Source organism: Arachis hypogaea, chromosome 5, assembly GCF_003086295.3.
Source record: "Arachis hypogaea cultivar Tifrunner chromosome 5, arahy.Tifrunner.gnm2.J5K5, whole genome shotgun sequence".
NCBI lineage: Eukaryota > Viridiplantae > Streptophyta > Magnoliopsida > Fabales > Fabaceae > Arachis > Arachis hypogaea.
The window spans coordinates 61143539-61164406 of record NC_092040.1 but is presented as its reverse complement, the minus strand read 5'-3'; the positions used below and the strand labels follow the sequence as shown (position 1 = coordinate 61164406).

General features: G+C 35.4%; 2 protein-coding genes across 3 annotated transcripts; both read right to left on the bottom strand.

Moving 5' to 3' along the window:
- Nucleotides 1-3929: 3929 nt before the first annotated feature.
- LOC112803571 (uncharacterized) lies at nucleotides 3930-4688 on the bottom strand. Its single transcript, XM_025847054.1, has one exon. The coding sequence runs from the start codon at nucleotides 4686-4688 to the stop codon at nucleotides 3930-3932; it is 759 nt and encodes a 252-aa protein (XP_025702839.1).
- A 5541-nt stretch (nucleotides 4689-10229) lies between these two features.
- On the bottom strand, nucleotides 10230-15907 carry LOC112801625 (beta-1,3-galactosyltransferase GALT1). Of its 2 annotated transcripts, XM_025844471.3 has the most exons (10): nucleotides 15584-15767; nucleotides 15321-15428; nucleotides 14501-14716; nucleotides 13622-14423; nucleotides 12601-12836; nucleotides 12233-12514; nucleotides 11830-11958; nucleotides 11581-11760; nucleotides 11053-11160; nucleotides 10230-10939 (listed from the first exon to the last, which is right to left on the bottom strand). In XM_025844471.3, exons 3-10 carry the CDS (start codon nucleotides 14531-14533, stop codon nucleotides 10727-10729), a joined length of 1983 nt encoding a protein of 660 aa, XP_025700256.1. In that variant the 5' UTR covers nucleotides 14534-14716; nucleotides 15321-15428; nucleotides 15584-15767; the 3' UTR covers nucleotides 10230-10726. The 2 variants fall into 2 exon arrangements, with proteins under 2 accessions (XP_025700256.1, XP_025700255.1); XM_025844470.3 differs by lacking the exon at nucleotides 15321-15428 and having other exon boundaries at nucleotides 15584-15907.
- Nucleotides 15908-20868: the final 4961 nt, after the last annotated feature.

Sequence of the window (20868 nt, the reverse complement as noted above, 5' to 3'; positions counted from 1 at the left end):
CCTTTCCTAGTTATCCTTATCAATTGTGATCAGAATTGGATTTTTCTCCCACTTTGTTAACCTCTAACTATGAAGGTAAGTTAAGTGGATGAATTCCAATTTTCAATCAACAATGAGTTTGATAACTCTAGAGTCACCAATTATTTAACCAAAGCCAAAAGGAAAGAAAATTGAAACTGCTCAAATAAAAATGCCTTCAGATGGGAAGCAATAATCATGTAATTAAAAGAAAGCAATAATAACTGAAATATCTCAAATAATATTAATTCAAAGAAAATCATAACATGAAAGAGTTCATAAATTTAATTGGAAAAATAAATAAAAATAAAGAACCTGGGATTGAGAGTCACTCCTAAAACTAAGAGAAATCCTAAATCCTAAGAGAGAGAGGAGAGAACCCCTCTCAAACTAAATCTAAATCATGAGAAGTGAATTATGAGTGCATGATAATGAATGGATGCATTCCCCCACTTTATAGCCTCTAATCTGTGTTTTCTGGGTCGAGAACTGGGTCAGAAACAGCCCAGAATTCGCTGGTTGCAAATTTAACTTCGCTGATTTTCGTCACTTGCGACGCGGCCGCATGGATCACGCGGTCGCGTCGCCTAGCGTCAGAGCCACTATGGCATATTATATATCAAATCGAAGCCCCGGACGTTAGCTTTCCAACGCAACTGGAACCGCGCCATTTGGACTTTTGTAGCTAAAGTTATAGCCGTTTGAGTGCGAAGAGGTCAGGCTGGACAGCTTAGCAGTTTCTCCAACTTCTTGTATTCCTTCCACTTTTGCATGTTTTCTTTTCATCCTCTGAGCCATTCCTGCCCTGTAATCTCTGAAAACACTTAACACACATATCAAGGCATCTAATGGTGATAAGAGAGGATTAATAATAAGCAAATATAAGTCCAAAGAAGCATGTTTTCAATCGAAGCACATAATTAGGAAGGGGAATGTAAAACATGCAAATAGTATGAATAAGTGGGTAAAGAGTTGATAAAATCCACTCAATTGAGCACAAGATAAACCATAAAATAGTGGTTTATCAGTGCTCCTTCAATAGTTGGTTCTCACTGAGAAGGAATTACAGGCAGAAATTGCCAAGCGCCTTGAACAGGAACGGGTTGAGTCTCTTCTGTGGTGTGACCTGGAACGCCGGCTGGACGTTGTGGAGGAAAGGCAAAAGTTTTTGCTCCGTCGGGATCGTCATCCGGCCGGGCAGAATGAAGACGGGGCCGGAGGTATTTGATGTGCTGCACATACTTGATATCTTAATGTCGTTTTTTTCGTCGAGGCATGTATGATGCTTTTATTTCCTTTTTTTTTTGTTCTGTCGCCCATTTGATCTTCTGTACTGGAACTTAAACTCGTATAATATGATTATATATACTTTAATCTGTTGAGATCAGAGCCAAATACCAGAGGCAGCGCGTTGGATTTTCGTAAATGTTTACGAGTTTCTACTGATTTAAGTACACGTACCGTCATTTTACACTATACACTACATAATAAAACAAAGGAATACAGACATAGTCTCATGTTAGTTTTTGATATCCTAATATTATATGAAATTATAGGAAATACATCTTTCAAAATAGATTGCTCGAACGAACAGAGCATGTGAAGCCATTGATCGAAACAAAATTCAAATTAATTCCCTCTCATGTTATATAATAAAACATACATTAAGTGCAATTACATAATAAAAACTCCTAAAAAACCTTCATCATCGGGGTTTAGAAAACTACTTAAACGCAATAAGTCCCCAGGAACTTCCACACCTCGTATTCGGCCAGGCATTGCACACATGACACACTGGACAAATCGCTCAATAGTACAGTTGGGGAGGATTGGCGTGAGTGGTGAACAGTCACGGTCGTTCAGATGCGTGCAAACAATTCATTTAAGATAACCTTGTTATCTTTGCAAACGTCCGTCAAGAAATTGGTATAGCTCTCTAGCTGGCCAGAAATGATAAAACCCACCATCATTTGAACACCCCTAACCATGTCTTCCTCGTCTTCGTGATCAAACATTAACAACATGGAAGACAGGTAACCTGCTTCGACGCTGCCCTCCGTTGAGGCCCTAGCAAGCAGTTCCATGCCTTTGTCACGGCGACCAAACCGGAGATATTCCACGAACCCATGTCGAACTATAGCATCCACATTTCCCACTTCCACGCAGCGATCAAGGAATCTCCTTTCAGGCCCATCGAGGTTAAGTAAAAATCGCGCTAGCGATTTATAAGACATCATCACATGCTTGTATACAGCGTCTGATCTCGCCGCACCGAGGAAAACCTTACACGTCGCCTGCATGTTGAACAGATCCTCAATCGAAGTCGGTGCAACCTTGGTGGCAATAATCGACCAAATTTCGCGAGGAAGGAGATTCAGCGGGCATTCGTGCTGAACGGATACGTCCACTTTCTTAGTGTCCTTCTCGAGACTTCCGGCCATTTGCAAGAACTTCGTCGAGGGATTATCGAAGATTATGAAGAGGATAGACGACTGAGCTTGTGGCATTTTGCCTTTTCATATAATGCCATGGGGGGGAGGGGGTTAGGGGGTTGAGGTTCAGTACTGCATACGTTTTCCTAGATGTTTCCGTTTATCGATGCGTTCAGATAGCATAATAATTATATTGATAAAAGAATAAGATAAATGTTATTTATTTGTTCTTTGCTGGTGCAATTACACCACTATTCGTGAACCTAGAGTCCCTGCACCCCTACTCCTGAGTTCTGACCACTCTAGTTGCTTTATTTGTTTACTCTTCCATTTCTTAGCCTCCAGGTGAGAGAAAAAACAATAAACTGTATATTCCACCATCAACCCTAACCACCTCTCCCTCTCAAGGGTGTACCAGATCTCCTCTAACAGTCGGATGGCAATGCGCACAGAAGGTGTCTGGTATGTCGTCTTTAGGGGGAGGATACCCGGAATATACCCCAACAGTGAGACGGCAACGACTCAGGTGGATGGCTTTCCATGGAACCTGCTTCTTCGTTACCGGAGTTACCAAGAGGCCGTGAATGCCTGGAACGACTACTTCCAGGTGAACGCATCGCCTGTAACGGTGCTGGGCAACGAGCTCCCACCGTCGTCAGGGTTCAATCAATTCGTTCGCGGCGGACGGGACGATTCGACGATGACGACGACTCCGCCTGTTCCGGTTCTGGGCAGCGAGCTCCCGCCACCAACTGACTTCAATCGATTCTTCGTTCACGGCGAACAGCACGAAACGACGGTTAGAAATAGTTCCGCGGCGGAACCAGGTGCATCTGGTAAGCGAAAAATGTGTTCTTGCGACACCTCCACGTCTAGTTACTTGCGTCGGTATCAATACGTTGCTAACAAAGTTACATCACATGCAGCCAGCCAATCGATTGAGGACATACAACGGGCCGTTGCATCGATCGAGTACCGTGTATCCTAGATGGAGAGAGAGAGAGAGAGAGAGAGAGAGAGAGAGAGAGAGAGAGAGAGAGAGAGAGAGATGAACTCAGGACTCAACTGGGAGAAATGATACGGCAGCTGGCCGTCGTTTTGCTGGACAGGTGAAGTCCCGGGTCTTAGGGGTCAGTGCAACAACAGGATGGAGACACCCTAAACCGACCCCTCCCCTCCCCGGTAATGTATGTTTAGGTCTAGTATTGTACTATTTAGGCCCAATGCTAATATTGAACTGTTCTAGTGTGTTTGTTTTTTTTTTATATTCTGCTTGGCCTATTAGCTAATGAAGTTATGTAATAGTACTTCTATCGAAGGTTATGCGTGGGAGAGTTTAAAAGTTAAAACACGGTGATATGCATCGGTTCGAATATGTCATTTGTATGACCCACGAAAGCGGAAATTTACAAAGCCAAACAACTCAACCACACGAATCATTAGCAATGAAATACATTCAACTTTGGTTACAAAGAAGCTTCATCTAAAAGTAAACAGACTAAGGAAATGTAACACCTCAAACTCGGCAAGGCATTGGACGCATGACACACTCGACGAATCGTTGGCGGCACCCATGGTCCCGCGCCTCGGGCAGACGCTTGACCGGCAGACTATGGGCTTCCCTGGATCCGACGGGTGGACCCCAATCAGCGGATTTGCGAACAACTGCCCGAAGAGTTCTCTGCACAATTCAATTTTTCCAGCAGCCAGTACGTCCGCATACATTTCAACCCCCTTGCCAGCGTCCGCCTCGTCCCCAACACCTGGCATTAGTAGCAGCATCGCACACATGTAGCGGCCTTGGACGTCACCCGCATCGGCGGCCTCAAGCAGGGTGTCGCACCCACCAACTTCTCGGCCCATCCAGAAGAATTCCGTCATCCCTATACGGAATATAGCGGCCGGATTTCCTACGCGCGCGCTTTTAAAAAGGAACACATCCTCAGGACGGTCCTCCATGTCATAACTGAACACGACGGGTATCTCCGCCATGGAGGTCACCTTGTACACCGCAGATGAATGGGCTGCGTCCAGAAACACCTTGCAGGTCGCCTGCATGTTAAACAGATCATAGATCGAGGCCAACGTAACCCTTGCTGCAATTCTCTCCCATATTTCGCGAGGCAGAAGAGTCAGCAGACAGACGAGTGGGGTCACCACTTTCCCTTTCCCTTTCGTTCTCCCATATCCGGCCTTCTTTTTCCTTTTGCCTTTCTCGGAAGTTGCACCAAATTTCATCCTATTTGATTTAAATTTAGTGAATACGTGGTGGAAGCGGAAGGTTATAGGAGGACCTTCGTTAGTATGGATCACCAGACGCGATGAAGTAAAACTAGGTAGTGAACTTATATACTGCAAAACGGCTCACCAGATAAGTCAGGTACCGTGCCACATACGCCTTCATTTACGCCCACTGTAACCGATGCTTCGTTTTTGGGTTTGGCACGAGAATCAAAGACATCATAAACGTAATTTTAAAAGCTGAACACTGAAAAATAATTTTAAATTTAAATTTAAAACTATATTAAACTTGTTATCCCTTCTTTTTCCTTAAATATAAATCGTTTATTTTTCCAAAAAAGACGAAGTACATTAATTACTCATTTTCTATGGAAAAAAAAAGTATTCGAAGCAGCTTCTCACTTTACACTATAGGGCCTACACTATATATGTATACGTGCATGTTAATGACAAACCCTATCCCTCCCAATGCTTCTTTCCCAATTCTTCTCTGCCGTATCTCCTTCTCTCACCTCTCCGTCCATCCTTATCCCCCTCCTTATTTCTGCCACCCTCCACTGCTCTCTCCATTGTGGACTTCCGAGAAAATGTCGAAGGAGACCGTCACCGACCACGCCGTTAGTCCCGTCTACCTCACGGAATAGCCGATGTCCAATCTGATCGACATCGTCCGTACAGATGAAAAGTTCCTGGTATGTGACTTTGTTGAGGCCGAACTTGTCAGGAGGGAGGAAATTTGGGAGGCTAGGCTTGAAAAAATATCAGAGGAACTCTTCGAGGTCAGGTCTGAGAGGTTGAAGTTAATGGTCAAGTTGAACAAAAAGGAGGATCAACTGGAGGAAGAGGAGAAAGCACGGCGTCTGGAGGAACAGTTGCTGCGCAGGGAGCAGCAACAGTGTGAAGCGACCGTTCGCCAAATGTATGACAAAGCAAACAAAATGATGGCCGAAAGCTCAAAGTGGCGTGACCTGGCACAAAGGTTCGTCGATGTTTTGGAGGTCAAGGAGAAATCTTTGTCCCTTCCATTAGGCGTTCAACCGGAGCAGAGTGAACACAGGGACGGAGAGATTTGACCTAGTGCACATGTGTGACATCTCTATGTTGTGTTGGTTTCTGTCGAAGCCTGAAACCCTGAATGATCTATTTAGTTTGTTTGTTAGGTCGCCCTTTTAATCTTTTGAAATGTTAATTAAAACTTAGCAGCGATTATTATATCTACTTTCATCGGTTCGATATCGAAAATCCGTTTATATTGAATTGTTAATCAGTTTATCCTTCCTCGCCAGTGACTATTACACGTCAAGAACAAAATTTGAGTCATTTCCATTTTGATTGCCATTGTTTCAGTAGATTTATATTCTATGCTTCGTAGTCAATATAATTTCGTTTAATCCAGATGCGGTTAACTATCAATATCTTCTCATTTCCTTTCTTGTTAGTAATAACTTGAATTGATTTAAATTGAAATAAATATTTCCTACAAATACACAAAACACGCATTTCGACGACTCCCCATTGAGTTACCAATTTTGTGGGCTGTTTTGTATCAATTAAATGTGTCGGTATCTGATATTTCACATCCCCAAGCAAAAAACAGGGGATGTAAATCATCCAATATAAAACAATTCATCTGAGGGGTTGATACATAATTAGGGAATTATCTTGCGTTGTTAGCATGGAAGACCAGACGCGATGACGGAATGCTGGGGAGGGAGATTATATACTATAAAACGCCTTACCAGATAAGTCGGGTACCGTGCCACATACGCCTTCATTTACGCCCACTGTAACTGATGCTCCATCTGTGGATTTGGCACGTGAATCGAAGAGATCCTAGACGTAATTATTAAAGCTGAGCATTGAAATTGAAAACCAAATTTAAAACTATATTAACGCAAAATGTTCCTTTTTTTTTCTTCCATCGAACTAGTTTAAATATAAATCATTCATTTTCTACGAAAAAAAGTATTCGACGAAGCTTCCCAATTTACACGGTATATGTATACGTGCCCCTTAATGACAAACCCTAAACCTCCCAATGCTTTTTTCCCAGTTCTTCTCTGCCGTAACTCCTTCTCTCACCTCTCCGTCTATCCTTATCCCCTTCCTTATTTCTGCCACCCTCCACTGCTCTCTCCACTGTGTACTTATGAGAAAATGTCGAAGGAGACCGTCACCGACCCCACCTTTAGTCCTGTCGACCTCACGGAAGAGCCGATGTCTAATCTGATCAACATCGTTCGTACAAATGAAAAGTCCGCGGATTTTGACCTCGTTGAGGCCGAACTTGTCAGGAGGGAGGAGTTATGGGAGGCTAGGCTTGAAAAAGTGACAGATGAAGTTTTCCAGGTCAATGCCAAGAACGTAGACTTAATGGTCAAATTGAAGAAAAAGGCGGATCAACTGGAGGAAGAGGAGAAGGCATGACGCTGGGAGGAAAAGTTGCTTCGCAGGACCTTGCAACAGTATGAAGCGGCCGCTCGCTGACTGTATGACAAAGCAAGCGAAATAATGGCGGAAAGCTCAAAGTAGCGTCTCCTGGCAAACAGTGTCGTCGATGTTTTGGAGGTCAAGGAGAAATCTTTGTCCCGCTAGGCAGGCGTTCGACCGGAGCAGGGTGAAGACAGTGACGGAGATATTTGACCTGGTTCACATGGGTGACATCTTTATGTTGTTTTGGTTTTTTGTCGATGACTAAAGCCTTGAATGATCTATCTGGTTTGTTTGTTTCGTCGTTCTTTTGATCTTATGAAATGCTAATTTAAACTCTGTAGCGATTATTATATCTACTTTCATCGATTTAATATAAAAAATCTGTTTATGTTGAATTGTTAATCAGTTTATCCTTCATCGCCAGTGACTATTACACGACAAGAAATCCAGATGCGGTTAACTATAAATATCTTCTCATCTCCTTGCTTGTTAGTAGTAATTTGAATTGATTTAAATTGAAATGTATATTTCCCAAACATACGCAAAACACGCTTTCCGATGACTCTCCACTGACTATCAGAGTTAACAATTTTCTGGGCTATTTGGTATAAATTAGTTGTGACGGTATCAGATAGTTCACAGCCCTAAGCAAAAAACGGGGGATGTAAATCATCCAATATATAACAAGTCATCTGAGCGGTTGATATATAATTAGGGAATTATCTTGAGTTGTTAGCATTTATCGTTTCCAAATCGTGATCCGGTGCCTTTCGCCAACTATTGGATGTGTGGGTTCTCAAAGACCTACTAATCAATTTTTTTCCCTTCTGCATTATTTTCATTTGGCGTATCTGCAACTAATTAGTAATTATACATGCAATAATTGTTTTTGTGTTACCTTTTTTTTTGGGTACTGGGTGGATTCCCTTCTTTGAAAAGTACGCGCTTTTTTTGGGGGGGAGTGAAAAACGTAAACGTACACGCGTTAATCTGGTGAAACACCTCCCGCCTTTTTAAGTTTTTTTTTCTTTTTAATAAATAACCCTTAAACTTGATTAGACTGGGCATTTATTGGGAATTAATGTGGGTGCAATTACCAAGGGAAATAACCGGATTTCTAAAAAAGGCGATAACCACCGAATGAATTCAAAATTTAAATTATAGCCTTAATCTAATCTTATCAGTCATTCGATTTGAGTGGGTCAGTGAAAAATCCCTTCGTATTGTCAGCCTTGCCCTGTTGATGGATGGACGGATTGATGTAGTCGATGAAAGCAGGTAAGTTGTTCATAATTACACTTTTTCTTTTGTATATTTACGGTTTTTAAAATTTATTTTTGGTTTGGTCATGCTGGAAAATAACATTTTTTTTACCTGGTATTGGGCCAGAGAAACTGACTCGACCTAAAAACTAAAACTCGAACTCGCCTAGCAACCCAACCCCTAATACCTGACCCCAATCGAAGCTCCTCTCCTCTTCATCGAAGGCAAAACTCCTCGCTCCGCCCATGTCAATTCCACCTCCGACGGAAGTACTGGGTGTTCCTCTTCTTTCTTCAGCCATGTAAGTTTTTTTTTTTTGGACCATACCAGACCAGTCATCCATTTTTAACAAAATTATTAATAACCCACCACTTGAGCCCATCATTGGTCTCTGAAAAAAATTATAAGGTAGAGGCCCATCTGGATTGAGCCAAATCCAACCAACTGTGTTCCAACCTGACCGGCCCGACCCGAAAAACATTAGTGCTCTCCTCGTCATCCTCTCGCCCACCATCTCCACGCCGCTTCGATCCTTGTTCAACGTCTCCGACAAAGCCATACATCTAGCCAAAACATCACTCATTGTTATCCGACAGTGATCGAATCCAGATCCGGCGAGGACACTATGCAGATCTTCATCCACCGAACCAACGATACGCCAATAGATACGCCATTCGGAGAGTAGGCAGCTTTGCAGTGTGATTCTGCAAGGGGGTGGGGTAGGGGGTACTTCCTACAACTCCATTGATGGTCGGTGACGGAAACGTAAACGTCGGCGTGATTCTAGTATGCGTCAAACATTCTCAACGATGAAACTCCTTCCTTCCCAGCCCAACCCAATCGTCTCTGATTAATCGTAAAGCAGAGTCATTAACTTAAAATAATTCCATCTTAAAAATTGTTAACTAATTCTACATAGACCCAGATAGTTTTCAGATCTAACAAAACTAACCAGCAACAAAATGAATTTGTAAAATAGCCCCTCTGACACAAGATATCCATTAACCAATCAAATGAGGGAAGAGAAAGGGTGATCTCTACCATTGGATTAAAAAACCGAGACAAATCCGACGGACAGCAGCTAATGGTGCACCGGTCAGCCGAAGATAAGTGCGATGCGCACTGGTGTGCCAAAGCTCTTTGCACACCGAATCCGTGCCCGTGTTTCTTATATGAAGTAATGTAAAAGAAAGAAAGAAATAATAACTAACTATTAAGTGAATATGAAGTTAGAGAAATTTTAATTTTTAATATTTAAATTAAATTTATTATAAATATATATCTAAAAAATAAGGATATGTTTTAATAAAAAAAATTAAATAATATTAAAAGTTAACCAAAGACTGAATTTTGTTCTACAAGTAGCATTTTTCAAAGTTTATTTATAAAACTTTATCCTACTTTTATCCTCAACCGAACATACTTTATGGCATAACTATTTTCTTCCTTTCCCCTCCTTAAAACGAGAGGTTGAAAAAAAAATTCTTTGAATAGTTCTAGTAAATAATTCATAATGTTTTGCAAAAAGAATCTAAATCAAAACAGTAATGTACAAATAGCCTAGAACAAGCCTCATGTCTACTTCGATTAGAATATTAAAGATTATTGACAACATATTTTATCATGTCTTATGGTGTCATATAATAAGTAGTATGTTGTGAACCTGGTAACTAGTAGCGTTAGTTTAGTATGCCTGCATTATAACATTAACTAATGTCACAGATATACTCAGATGCTATCAAAAGATGAGCATTGCATTTTTATATTAAAATCTTTGCTGGGTTAGAGCAACGTGTTACTCGGACAAGATTATCCACATACTTCAGATGTAAGATTGCTACATGGCACGACGACTTCCAGTAAGATTAAAAAATAGGAGTTTCTTTCTACAATGAGGTGTAACCGTTAAAAAAATTGATGCTAATGCGAAGAAACCTAATTTACCTATTTCTGATTTGGCGCTTCTATACAAATCTCTTCCTCTCTACAGGTAACAAACAAATATCACATCTAAAATGAACAAATCTATGACTAAAAAGATAAACCCTAATATTGACCATTATCAGTAATTTCGAGCTAGACTAACTACACTAACTAGTAATTATCATACAAACTCGTCGCCTATGCCATCCAAAGTGGGAAAAACAAAATGGATTCTCACAATTAGGATCATCATTTAACCATATTAAGCGTAAATTTCGACCACTGACTTATGTCAATTCTGGTGTGATCCCATGAGACAACTAAATCAATGGCGAAAATCTATACTTAACACCGTCAAGTGAATTTTCCAATTGAGATTATAAACTCCGGGGAAAAAATTCATTCGTGCAAAGCAGTCATCTATCACCACAACATTTGGCACCTTTTCCTTCCTGAAGTTTCTGCCACAAACATAGCAGCTCCCTAGGACCTTGGTAATGAGCTACCACATAACCCTCCTTGCAACCTTCATTATAGACTCTGCCTTCATTCTCATACCGAACTTCTAGACCTTCTTTCTTCATGTCTGCAATCCATATTCCCATTGCAACGTCTTCTAGTTTAAACATCTGCCACACAATGATGAAATTTAGTGTTCACATGTGTCACCAATACGTTTGAGATCAAACACATAAAATTTACATGTAGCTTTTAACAAGTAATAGATTTAATTATATACTACCTTTAAATGACCATCTCTGTATTTCTTGTGCACTGTCCTTGCTATATCATTTGAGATAACGTAGCCAGGACCGTGTGCCCAAGGAGGATAAGTTGCTTCACTCCATTCCTTTAGCACAACAGCCAACAAGATAGATACTTAGATGAAAGTAAACAAAATAGACAACAAGTATTCTGATAATCAGGCCAAGAAAAAGGCAATGAATAGCATTTTTTTTTAATTTCTAAGCAAATATTAAGTTTCTTCGAGTTTCTGCGAACTCAACCAAGTATTCTGATAATCACTTTCTGATCACCAAGCATATGATAAGTGACATACATCTATCTATCAATGGTAAATGAAATATATACTTGAACATAGACAATTACATCCAACAAAGATCTATGTATAAAGGAAGCCATGTCATTAAGGTACTACATATTACATCAGTAATAATAACCATTGATATGAGCTAGAATGTTATGATCAGAAACTGATAGCGAAAAACAACACATAGACGTGATATGCATTTTTTCAGGGAGAACATACCTCTGGGCTGATGTACCATTTGCTATCAGTACTTCGGTGTGGTCGAGATTCTGAATTAATAAGTCCATATAGTAAACCATGAGCCACATTGATCCTTTTCAAAGATGCCAGCACTTCATCTACTCGAATAAATGCATCGTCGTCTGTCTTCATGACAAACTTTGCTGAAACAACCTCCGTCTGTTGAAGAGATCATGTCAATGAAGTTGGGGAGACTCTCCAACTTAAAAGAAAAATATTAGACATTACCCCAAAAATGCAAATAGCTAAAGACTTCCAGGTTATAATACTGTAGTAGTCAACAAATGGCATCAGCTGTATGTCTCCATAGGTTTGTGCTTCTTTCCATAGTTCTTCATTTACTATTTGGCTTTTGTGCTGTGCATCAAACCAAACAGGAGAAATTATGGCAAAAATTCACATAGCAATGTCGATAGGATCATCTTATCTTCATCAGAATTATAAAGAAAAGATGGTGTAAACAATAGCAAGAAGACATGCTTGAATAGAAACAACTTCCAAATGGCATATGCTTATTAAAGAGGCAACTACGAAGTTTGACAATCAATTCACAATAGATGAGAAACCTTAATTTTTATATACTGAAATGATTCTCCACAATTTATGTGAGAAAATAATAAGGAACACCCACCAAACCAACAAAGAAGCGCACGGCTGTTTTGTTTGTTCGAACTGCATTGTATTGCATCCAGGTTCTTCTAACAGCCATCCGACGCTTGAAATTGTTCGCAGTAGAGAAGACACCAATGAAGAGATCTAATGGGGTCTGTGCTGATACAGGACTTGCTTTTAGTGATTCTAGATCGACAATATGCTCTGAATCCTCTGATGTGGGCAGACCACTGGCAAGAACAGAAATTAACTTGATGTCCCCTGAAATTCGTATCTCATTGACAACCCATGGCTCCAGAGTCTGGAATGTAACCAGATAAGTCAGTTAACATATTAATACTGGTATTCAGTAAGTTAGGATTCAGAAGGAAGAGTGAAAGAAAGTACTTCACGGAAAGTGAATGAGGTTATGTGCTTTCCATCAACTGTCATCTGAATTCCCTCTGATCCCACTCGAAGAGTTGCAACGAAAGGTAAACCTTGCTTAAAAGGAAAGTATTTACTCTGTTTTGAGTGCTCTTCTGTTGCTAAAGATTGACTTGAAGTGTGGGAATGCATGCCAGCCATGTAATGTTGGCTTATGTTCTTCCCTACAATCTTATTGCACTCTTCCAAGTCATCAACTGCCAAATGAAATAGCAACAATAAACCATGGAAGTTAATAATAGAAATGCAAAATCACCTTGTGAAAATCAATAGGTCCTCAGCCCAAGTATATACTACAATAAGGATGGGCCATGTAGGGATGGGCAAGTGGGCTACATCATTATGAAAGGTGAAACATGTTTAATGATTAAAGGAACTATATTTAGCAGCAGAGAAAAGGAAAATGATTGTGAAGACTGAAGAAACATCCAGGACAGGTTGCAGTGAAGAAAAGCAGGACAAGGTATTGCCAAAATGCAAGGGAAACATGAAATTAATGTGGAGGGCAAGGAAGGATCTAGGCAAGAATGAGAAATGCTTGAGCATAATTAATGTATGTTCATGTGCTAAACACAGACCATTATGCTAGTCCCCGGTATCTATACATCAACACCAAATTCCCATCCAATTAAAAAAAAATGGAAAACAAAAATGATAATTACAAATTATTTTCCATACATAATTCTTACATTAGCAAAAACCAAGCAGACAATAAAGAACTAATTAAGAAGCAAAAGACTGGTAAAATAAAATAGATAAATCTTTTAACATACTATGATATCAATTTTTTCGAGAAAATGGTGTGTCACTTTAGAATATGCATATCACTTTCTCCATCACTGGACAAACATTTGCTATTACTTATTACCTATGGGGCTCAAATATTAAGAAAATTGACAGAATCTTGACAAGAACTTTACTTCAATTACAATGAAATGAATTCATATGGATGATGAAACAATGGTGAGAGCAGAATTTTCACCTTTCTTAACCTTTTCAGGAGTGGGTGATGGGCAACGCTCCTCTCCTCCCCAATCATGAGCTGCTGTCCAGGAGTTTTGGACAATTACAGGATCTTCAGTGATTTTGTCACCATGAAGCCTAACATTATAGTGCAAAATTATAGGGGGGTCAGGCTCCCCAGGAAGTGGTTCTCCAGTCAAGTCAATCCGAAAATTGCCAAGAAGACCATTTGGAATGCCAATTACAGTAATGGAAGAACCCTGTGTCAGTCCACAGGGTACTTGCAGTTCGTAACTACTGTTACTGAGTTCAGGGGAACTCATATTGTTAAGAAAATGGGGACACTGTTTCTCTTTTGTTCTAGAACTATCATTTGCATAACCTTGTCTTTGCTCTTCAACTGAAGAAATAAGACTATTCCATACACCCGCAGCTTCCTTGATAGCTTCTACTGCATTAGGTAAACCCTGAGCATGATCAAGTAAGTGTTTCAAGTGGTTCCGTGTCTGCAGAGCTTGTTGCTCTTCTTTCGAAAAGTTGCTCCCCAAAAAGAGGCTAGATGCTAAAATATCAGCAGAAATAACTTGAGATGTAACAGCTGGATTGCGAACGGCAGGAGGAGCCATAGATTTTATCCATTCTAGAGGATTAGTACCATTAACATTAAGGGAGACAGGTATTGTTGGATAAGCTTCACTGATAGGATTTTTCATGACCCCATATCGCAGGATCATAAGCATAAACAGCATAAACAATGAAGCAATTAAGACTCCTCCATACAATTTCTTCATTTTGATGATGTTATGAATGAAGCAACAGCCCTGCACCAACACGGTATTAGTCATAAGGACAGCAAACCACTGTTGACTTAATCACTATCCTTTGCATAATTTCTTGCCTTAGTAGTGAAGCACAAATAGGCAGAAACCATAAATGATTTAAGATACTTGATGCGAACACAGCAAGATCTGCTTCTTTGTTTCAATCTACTACCTAACTGATATCAAGTACCAACCACCAGGCCTTGGATTGGAAGCATGTTTTGAAAGTTGATCATGACTTCGGTTGTTTATTGGCTAGCAACCCTTAAAGAAAAAGTTTTCATATTTTCTATCTGCAATTTACAAAAGAAAAATGTTCTTACTTCAAACCAAAAATGAAAATAACAAATAAGTATTCAGTAGTCAATGCCCTCCCCAGCCCACCACCATTTCATTTGGTCAAATATAGCAATGTAATATTTTGTGTTTATAATAAGGTGGTCAATGATATTAAAAAGTCATAATTAGTAGGAATCAAAGTCGAAATCAGAATACTTAATATGTAACAAGGGCTACATTTAATAGTTCATTACCAACAAAATCATATAAATAAAAATTCAATCGAAAATACCAAATGATGAAATGATGCGATATTTAGAGTTAAATAACCACTAAAATTAAGCGGTGAACCGTTCCCTCAATCAATGAATTCCGATTTTTAAATCCGATCTTACTCAATGCAACTTTTTCCTATTATGCTCGATAATTAACTTTACGGACACCAAAAGAACAAAAAAAAAAATAATAAATACAAAGAAATAGAAAAGGTGAAGAGCTCTAAATGCGTCTGTGCGGAAACATGAACCATAACCTAAATGTACAAAAAGATTTAAAAAAACAAATTATAAATAACTAATAATTCGGACGAAAATATTGCAAAAAATAAAAAATCTTTACCTGATCTCAGAACAAACTCAACAGTGTCAGAGCTAAGCAACAAAAGCATCACACAGATTGAACAGCGCAAGAAATCAACAAAGAATCTCGGAAACGAAAGGCTCAAAACTAAGGAGAAAAAGTGAAAAATGTAGGAATCAAGTGGAATTCCGGTGGAAAATAGGGCGACCAGAGTGAAGATAAAAAAATATTGCAATGTTGAGTATTAACAAGTAGCGAGTGGCACTAGTCAAGTAGAACTCGAAGTGAGAAAATCGGTTTACCTGAACGAAATTTTCTCGGTAAAGTGGCGGAAAATGGAGAGAGAGAGAGGGCGCGCGCATTGAAGTTGCCGTGAAAAGAAAAGAAATGAAAGGGCGAAGAAGAAGGAAGTGTTTTTGTGTTTGTGAAGTTTGAAGCTTCAGTGTTTCATCTTCATAGTCTCTTCAAACTTACAGCACCACGCGCAAGAAGCCAGCAAGATAGAGAGATACAGGAATTTAAAGAATAATATTAATATTAATAAGAAAGGTAAATAAATAATTTTTTGTTTAATTCACAAAAAGAACATAGAAAGAAAAGTAGAAGACACCAAGACATTGGTTCATTCACCGACCGTGTTCTCCGGTGTTATTAGACTCTTAGACTTTTATTTTTTTATTATATTTTTTAAGAAATTGAATTTAATCAATTTATAAATAAACTGCTAGAAGGATTTTTGTTTTAAAACTTAAGAATTCGTACATATCTAATACCTATTATCTAGAGCAATGCTAGGGGACCAGCAATTTTTGTGATTGTTAGCCATTAACTAGCCATCAATGATAATTTAATGGTGTGAGATTGGTGTGAGATTTCATCCAATGGCTCACCTTCCTCTGCTGGTTATATGCTGGTCAAAATTCAATAAAACTGCTGGCCCTCTAGACTTTTCCTATCTATTATTTATTTATTTATCATTTATTATCAATTATATTATATTAAAATCAGATTTCTATACTTAATAATAAAATTGACATATTATATTTTAAAAATATTTTTTAATTTATTAAATTAATTCAATTATAAATAATTAATTATATTAATTTATTATTTTGATTAGATATTTAAATATCATACAATTTAATATAATTTAATTATATTATAATTATTGGTAATATAAATTTATATATAAATAAGATTATTTAATTTAATTTATTTAATATTATTAAATAATTAATAACAGAATATATATGACATGAATATGATTATAAATATTGTACCTTCTATATCATTTTATTTTTATTTTATTTTTTGTAGCATTCATGTGTACTTAATTGAGATTACAACTTTCTGTTTTTGGTATTGGAGTAGCAAAGGTATTTTTTTTAAATGTGAGTTGATGGGATGTTATTCTTAAATGTGGAACCATTTAATTAGATAAATAAAAATTGGACCGTCCGATTTGTGAGAAGTACAGAAATCAGACCGTTCGATTTATGATAATATAGAAATCGGACTGAGAAATTTGTGAAATCAGACCGACGGATTTGTGAGAGTACAGAAATCGAATCGAAAGATTTTCTGTTAAAAAAAATAAAAAAATTTAAAGTATAGAAATGGAACCCTCCAATTTGTGTATCTTCCACATTTTTTAAAAATACCAAAAATTACAATATTAAGGTATATCACTACTTTTATTTCCATATACAAAAAAAGAACCACTGAAATTATGTCATCTTTTAATTTCCTTTCTTTTTATTTCTACTTTTAACAAATTGATCTCGTCATATTGATTTGTTTTATATTAATTTTTCATCCTATATATGATTTTTTAACAATTTATTTATTTGTTTCCTAATGTTTCACAGTTTTTGTGACAATGTCTTTGTAAAAATTAATTTATAATTTTTTTCTTTACAATTTTTTCCTTTGAATTATTTTTTAATAATAATTTATCTTATTTTGTTTTTAATTCTTTATACTTTATATTCTTTGATTAATTCTTTTATTATTTTGACTTTTTAATCACAAATCTATTTTTTTATTTTTTTGTCCTAACCATTGTAATTTATAAGTAATTTTTTTGTATCTTTATTTTTTTTTCTAAATGTGTCTATTTATTGTGCTTTTATTTTTATGTTTGTGCTAAGTAGATTAAAAGGATTTTTTTATTTATATTATTACTAATAATATATTTTGTTTTTATTTTATGATCATCACCAATTTATCATAAATATTATAATATAATTTATTTTTATTTAATTTTTCGAGAAATAAATTTCTTAATTTTATTACGGTTTAGAATTATAATTTATTATAATATTGAATCAATTAAAGTGTGCATACTATAATATTGAGTTTGATGATGTATTATGTTTTGAATATTTCAAAACGTTAGAAGGTATATGACTATGAAATATTTTGCTGTCTTAGTATAATAGTATCCGATAACCACCATCTAATATATGTTAACACGCCTAAAAAATATATAGAGAAAAATGTTGTCATATAGTGTCTGATATTTTTTTATTTTATTTTAAAAGAGTTGTATACTCTTAATCAACAACGTTATGAACAATGATACGTAATCAACATAGATAATTATCCATTATAATGTCTACTATAATTTTGTACTTTTCTGCCATTTATAACAATATCACATAATATTACCCCATTAATAGGTATAGATGCAGAAATATTATAACAGAACGCCAATAATATATATAATATTAAAAAATTATACAAAAAATTATATAATGTAAAATGTATTAAAAATATATTAATAGAAAATATATTTTAAAGTATAAAAAATATGTATGTATTTTTTTATTAACGAAATAGTTAATTCTTCGTATCATAAAATTCATCGATAATAGAATCTGAATCCAATTTTTTAATAATTTTTTTTAATATAATTAAAAGATAAATAGCAAAAAATTCATCTTTTATTTTGTTTCTGAATTATTTTTCATAATATTTAAAGTTAAAAATATCTCTCAATTATAGTAGTTAAAATAGAGAGAATTAATATAAAATGAATCAAGAAGGACGTACACAAAAAAAAATCTACTTTATGGAATTTGAAAAATTTTATTTAATTAAAAAATATTAGTAATAATATATTTTAAAATTTTTTTAATATTATTACTTATTTTATAGATATTAAAAATAATTAATATTTAATTAGACTAAATTTTTATTTATATTAGACTAAATATTAAATAAATTTTTTTAAAAAAATAAATTAATATTTAATAACTTATTACTATTAATTTTTTAAAAAAAAATTGTAGTCGAGACCTCCACTCGCACCTAAAGTCCGTCCCTACCCATTCATCAATAGAAATTCATAAAGATGATATACTTTTTTAAAATGTAATATAACAAATTTGTTGTGTACTCAAGACGTTTATCAAAAGAATTATATATGAAAAGGTTGTGGTGTGATTGTAATAAACAATGACATTCAAATAAATAATGAGTATTGTTATATCTTCTTCATAAGAAACATAAAAAATCTAATTATTTATTATATACATGTAAATTTTAATTAGCAAACTTTTAGGTATATCACTAGATTAAATAAGAGTTTATATTTTAAAAATATAAATTTGAGAATTAGATTTGTGGTTTATAATTTTTTTTTATAAAACTAATTTATGAATTTATTTATTCTTTAAAAAAAAATTTCAGTTTATACAAATATGAGGTTCAAATTTCTTATTACCTCAAATCTGACCTTAAATTTTGTTTTTAAAAATAAAACTGAACTTTTAATTTATAAATTTTAATTTTAAAAAAATTTATCTTTATATCTATAAAACATATACTATTTTTTTATAATTAAATATAACACATTTTAAAGAATTAGCCGCCTTAGTTGATCCCAAAAACCAAAACAAAAAACACAAAAAAAAAAGGTAAAAAGAAAAAATAAAAAATAAGAAGGGAAGGACAACGTTCATTTCGGGTCCTGTAGATAAGGAAAGGTCAAAGTTCAGCCCTTTCGACGTTGCGTTTTCTTATTGGTTATGACATGCTTGATGGTCCCTCAGTACTAACCGTACATACAACACATGAAACTATGAAAGATGAAACCTCATTTCATAACGGAGAATTTTAGTATACAGAGCAAAAGTTGGTACAAATTTAAAGATTTGTCTACACTATATTTTTTAATGCTACATTTTAAACTGTAACTCTTTATAAAAAAAAAGCGTCACCTAATGGAAAAAAGTAAATTTGAAGATTTAAGAGAAAAAATAATCAAGTTATCAAAATTAATAGATCAAAAATTAATGATTTTAACTAATGTTAATTGTAATGACACCGAATTCTTAAAATCAATACAAAATGATTTTTCTCAAAATCTTTATTTTACTATAAGTTTTATTGAAGGACTTCAAAAACCTGGAAAAACTTATTTTTCACACGGAATTTCTAAGAAATGTTACCATGGAAATGATTCCCCACATCTTTATCATACTTTTAACCCACAATTAAATTCTATAGTAGATATGCTTGAAGAAATATTAGTATCCATAAAATTTCAAAGAAATAAAGAAAAAGAGAATCCCAAAGAAGAAAAATTTCAAAATATAATCAACATAACAGATCTAAAAGTAAAACCACCACTAAAATTATGAATATTGAAGAAAAATTAGAAGAAGTTACAATGCTTTTTAAACAATTAAAAATGGCTCAAGAAAATAATATTATGAAACAAGGATTTCAAATAGAAGAAGAATTAGTAAATTCTGAAAATATAGAAAATGAAGAACACATCTTAGATTATTCAAGTGATGAAGAACCAGCAATTCCAATACAAGTAAAAAATGAAGCTGGAACATCTAAAGATAACTAATCTCAATATAAATGGGAAACAGGTTTTGATAATTATGCTTTTAAAAAAGGTTTATAAATAAAGATTCAAAATATACAAAAATACCATCAAAGTACGTTCCTAAAATCCAGGAAATGGAAGGAGAAAGAATGCTTGATTTAGACTGTAAAAAGAATGAAAAAGAAATTTTCAAAAACTGGTTGAATTCCTTTTTATTAGAAACTTTTACTAATCCAAAGCTTAGTGAATTGTCTGGAAGAGATATTTGGAATTACATAGGATTTCATACTAAAGGAACTATAAGAGATTATATGACATCAATAGAAAACTAAATAATAGAAGATTTAGCAACAAAAATAACAGCTTATGATAATATATTATATATAATGATGATTCTATATAAAGAATTTTTTGGAAAAAATATTATAGATCATAGACAAGAAGTCTATAATAAAGAATATCAAGAAGCAAAAAACCATTTAGTTAATATCCAGATATATGATCTATGTAATATGTGAATATAGAATATATTATTACAAATTAAAAGAAGAAGATAAAAATCATTATCTTAGTATGTATATAACAAAACTTCCATATCCTGCTAATGAATTTATAATGGGAAGATTTATAAGAGAAATAAATAGAGGGACAATTGAAAATAATTTTGGTGGAGCAACCGCTGCAATAAGAGAGGAAATAAAAGAGCGTTGTATGCAAGAAGCAACTCAAAAAAGATTTGCAAAT

What these genes read in the sequence shown, in the direction of transcription:
- LOC112803571 (XM_025847054.1), bottom strand. Translation starts at nt 4,688, where the DNA reads ATGAAATTTGGTGCAACTTCCGAGAAAGGCAAAAGGAAAAAGAAGGCC.
- LOC112801625 (XM_025844470.3), bottom strand. Translation starts at nt 14,533, where the DNA reads ATGGTTTCTGCCTATTTGTGCTTCACTACTAAG. An exon ending in TCCTGAAAAGGTTAAGAAAG is followed by an intron (nt 12,837 to 13,621) that starts GTGAAAATTCTG and finishes TTCATTTGGCAG; the next exon opens with TTGATGACTTGGAAGAGTGC. An exon ending in ACAGAGATGGTCATTTAAAG is followed by an intron (nt 10,940 to 11,052) that starts GTAGTATATAAT and finishes ATTGTGTGGCAG; the next exon opens with ATGTTTAAACTAGAAGACGT.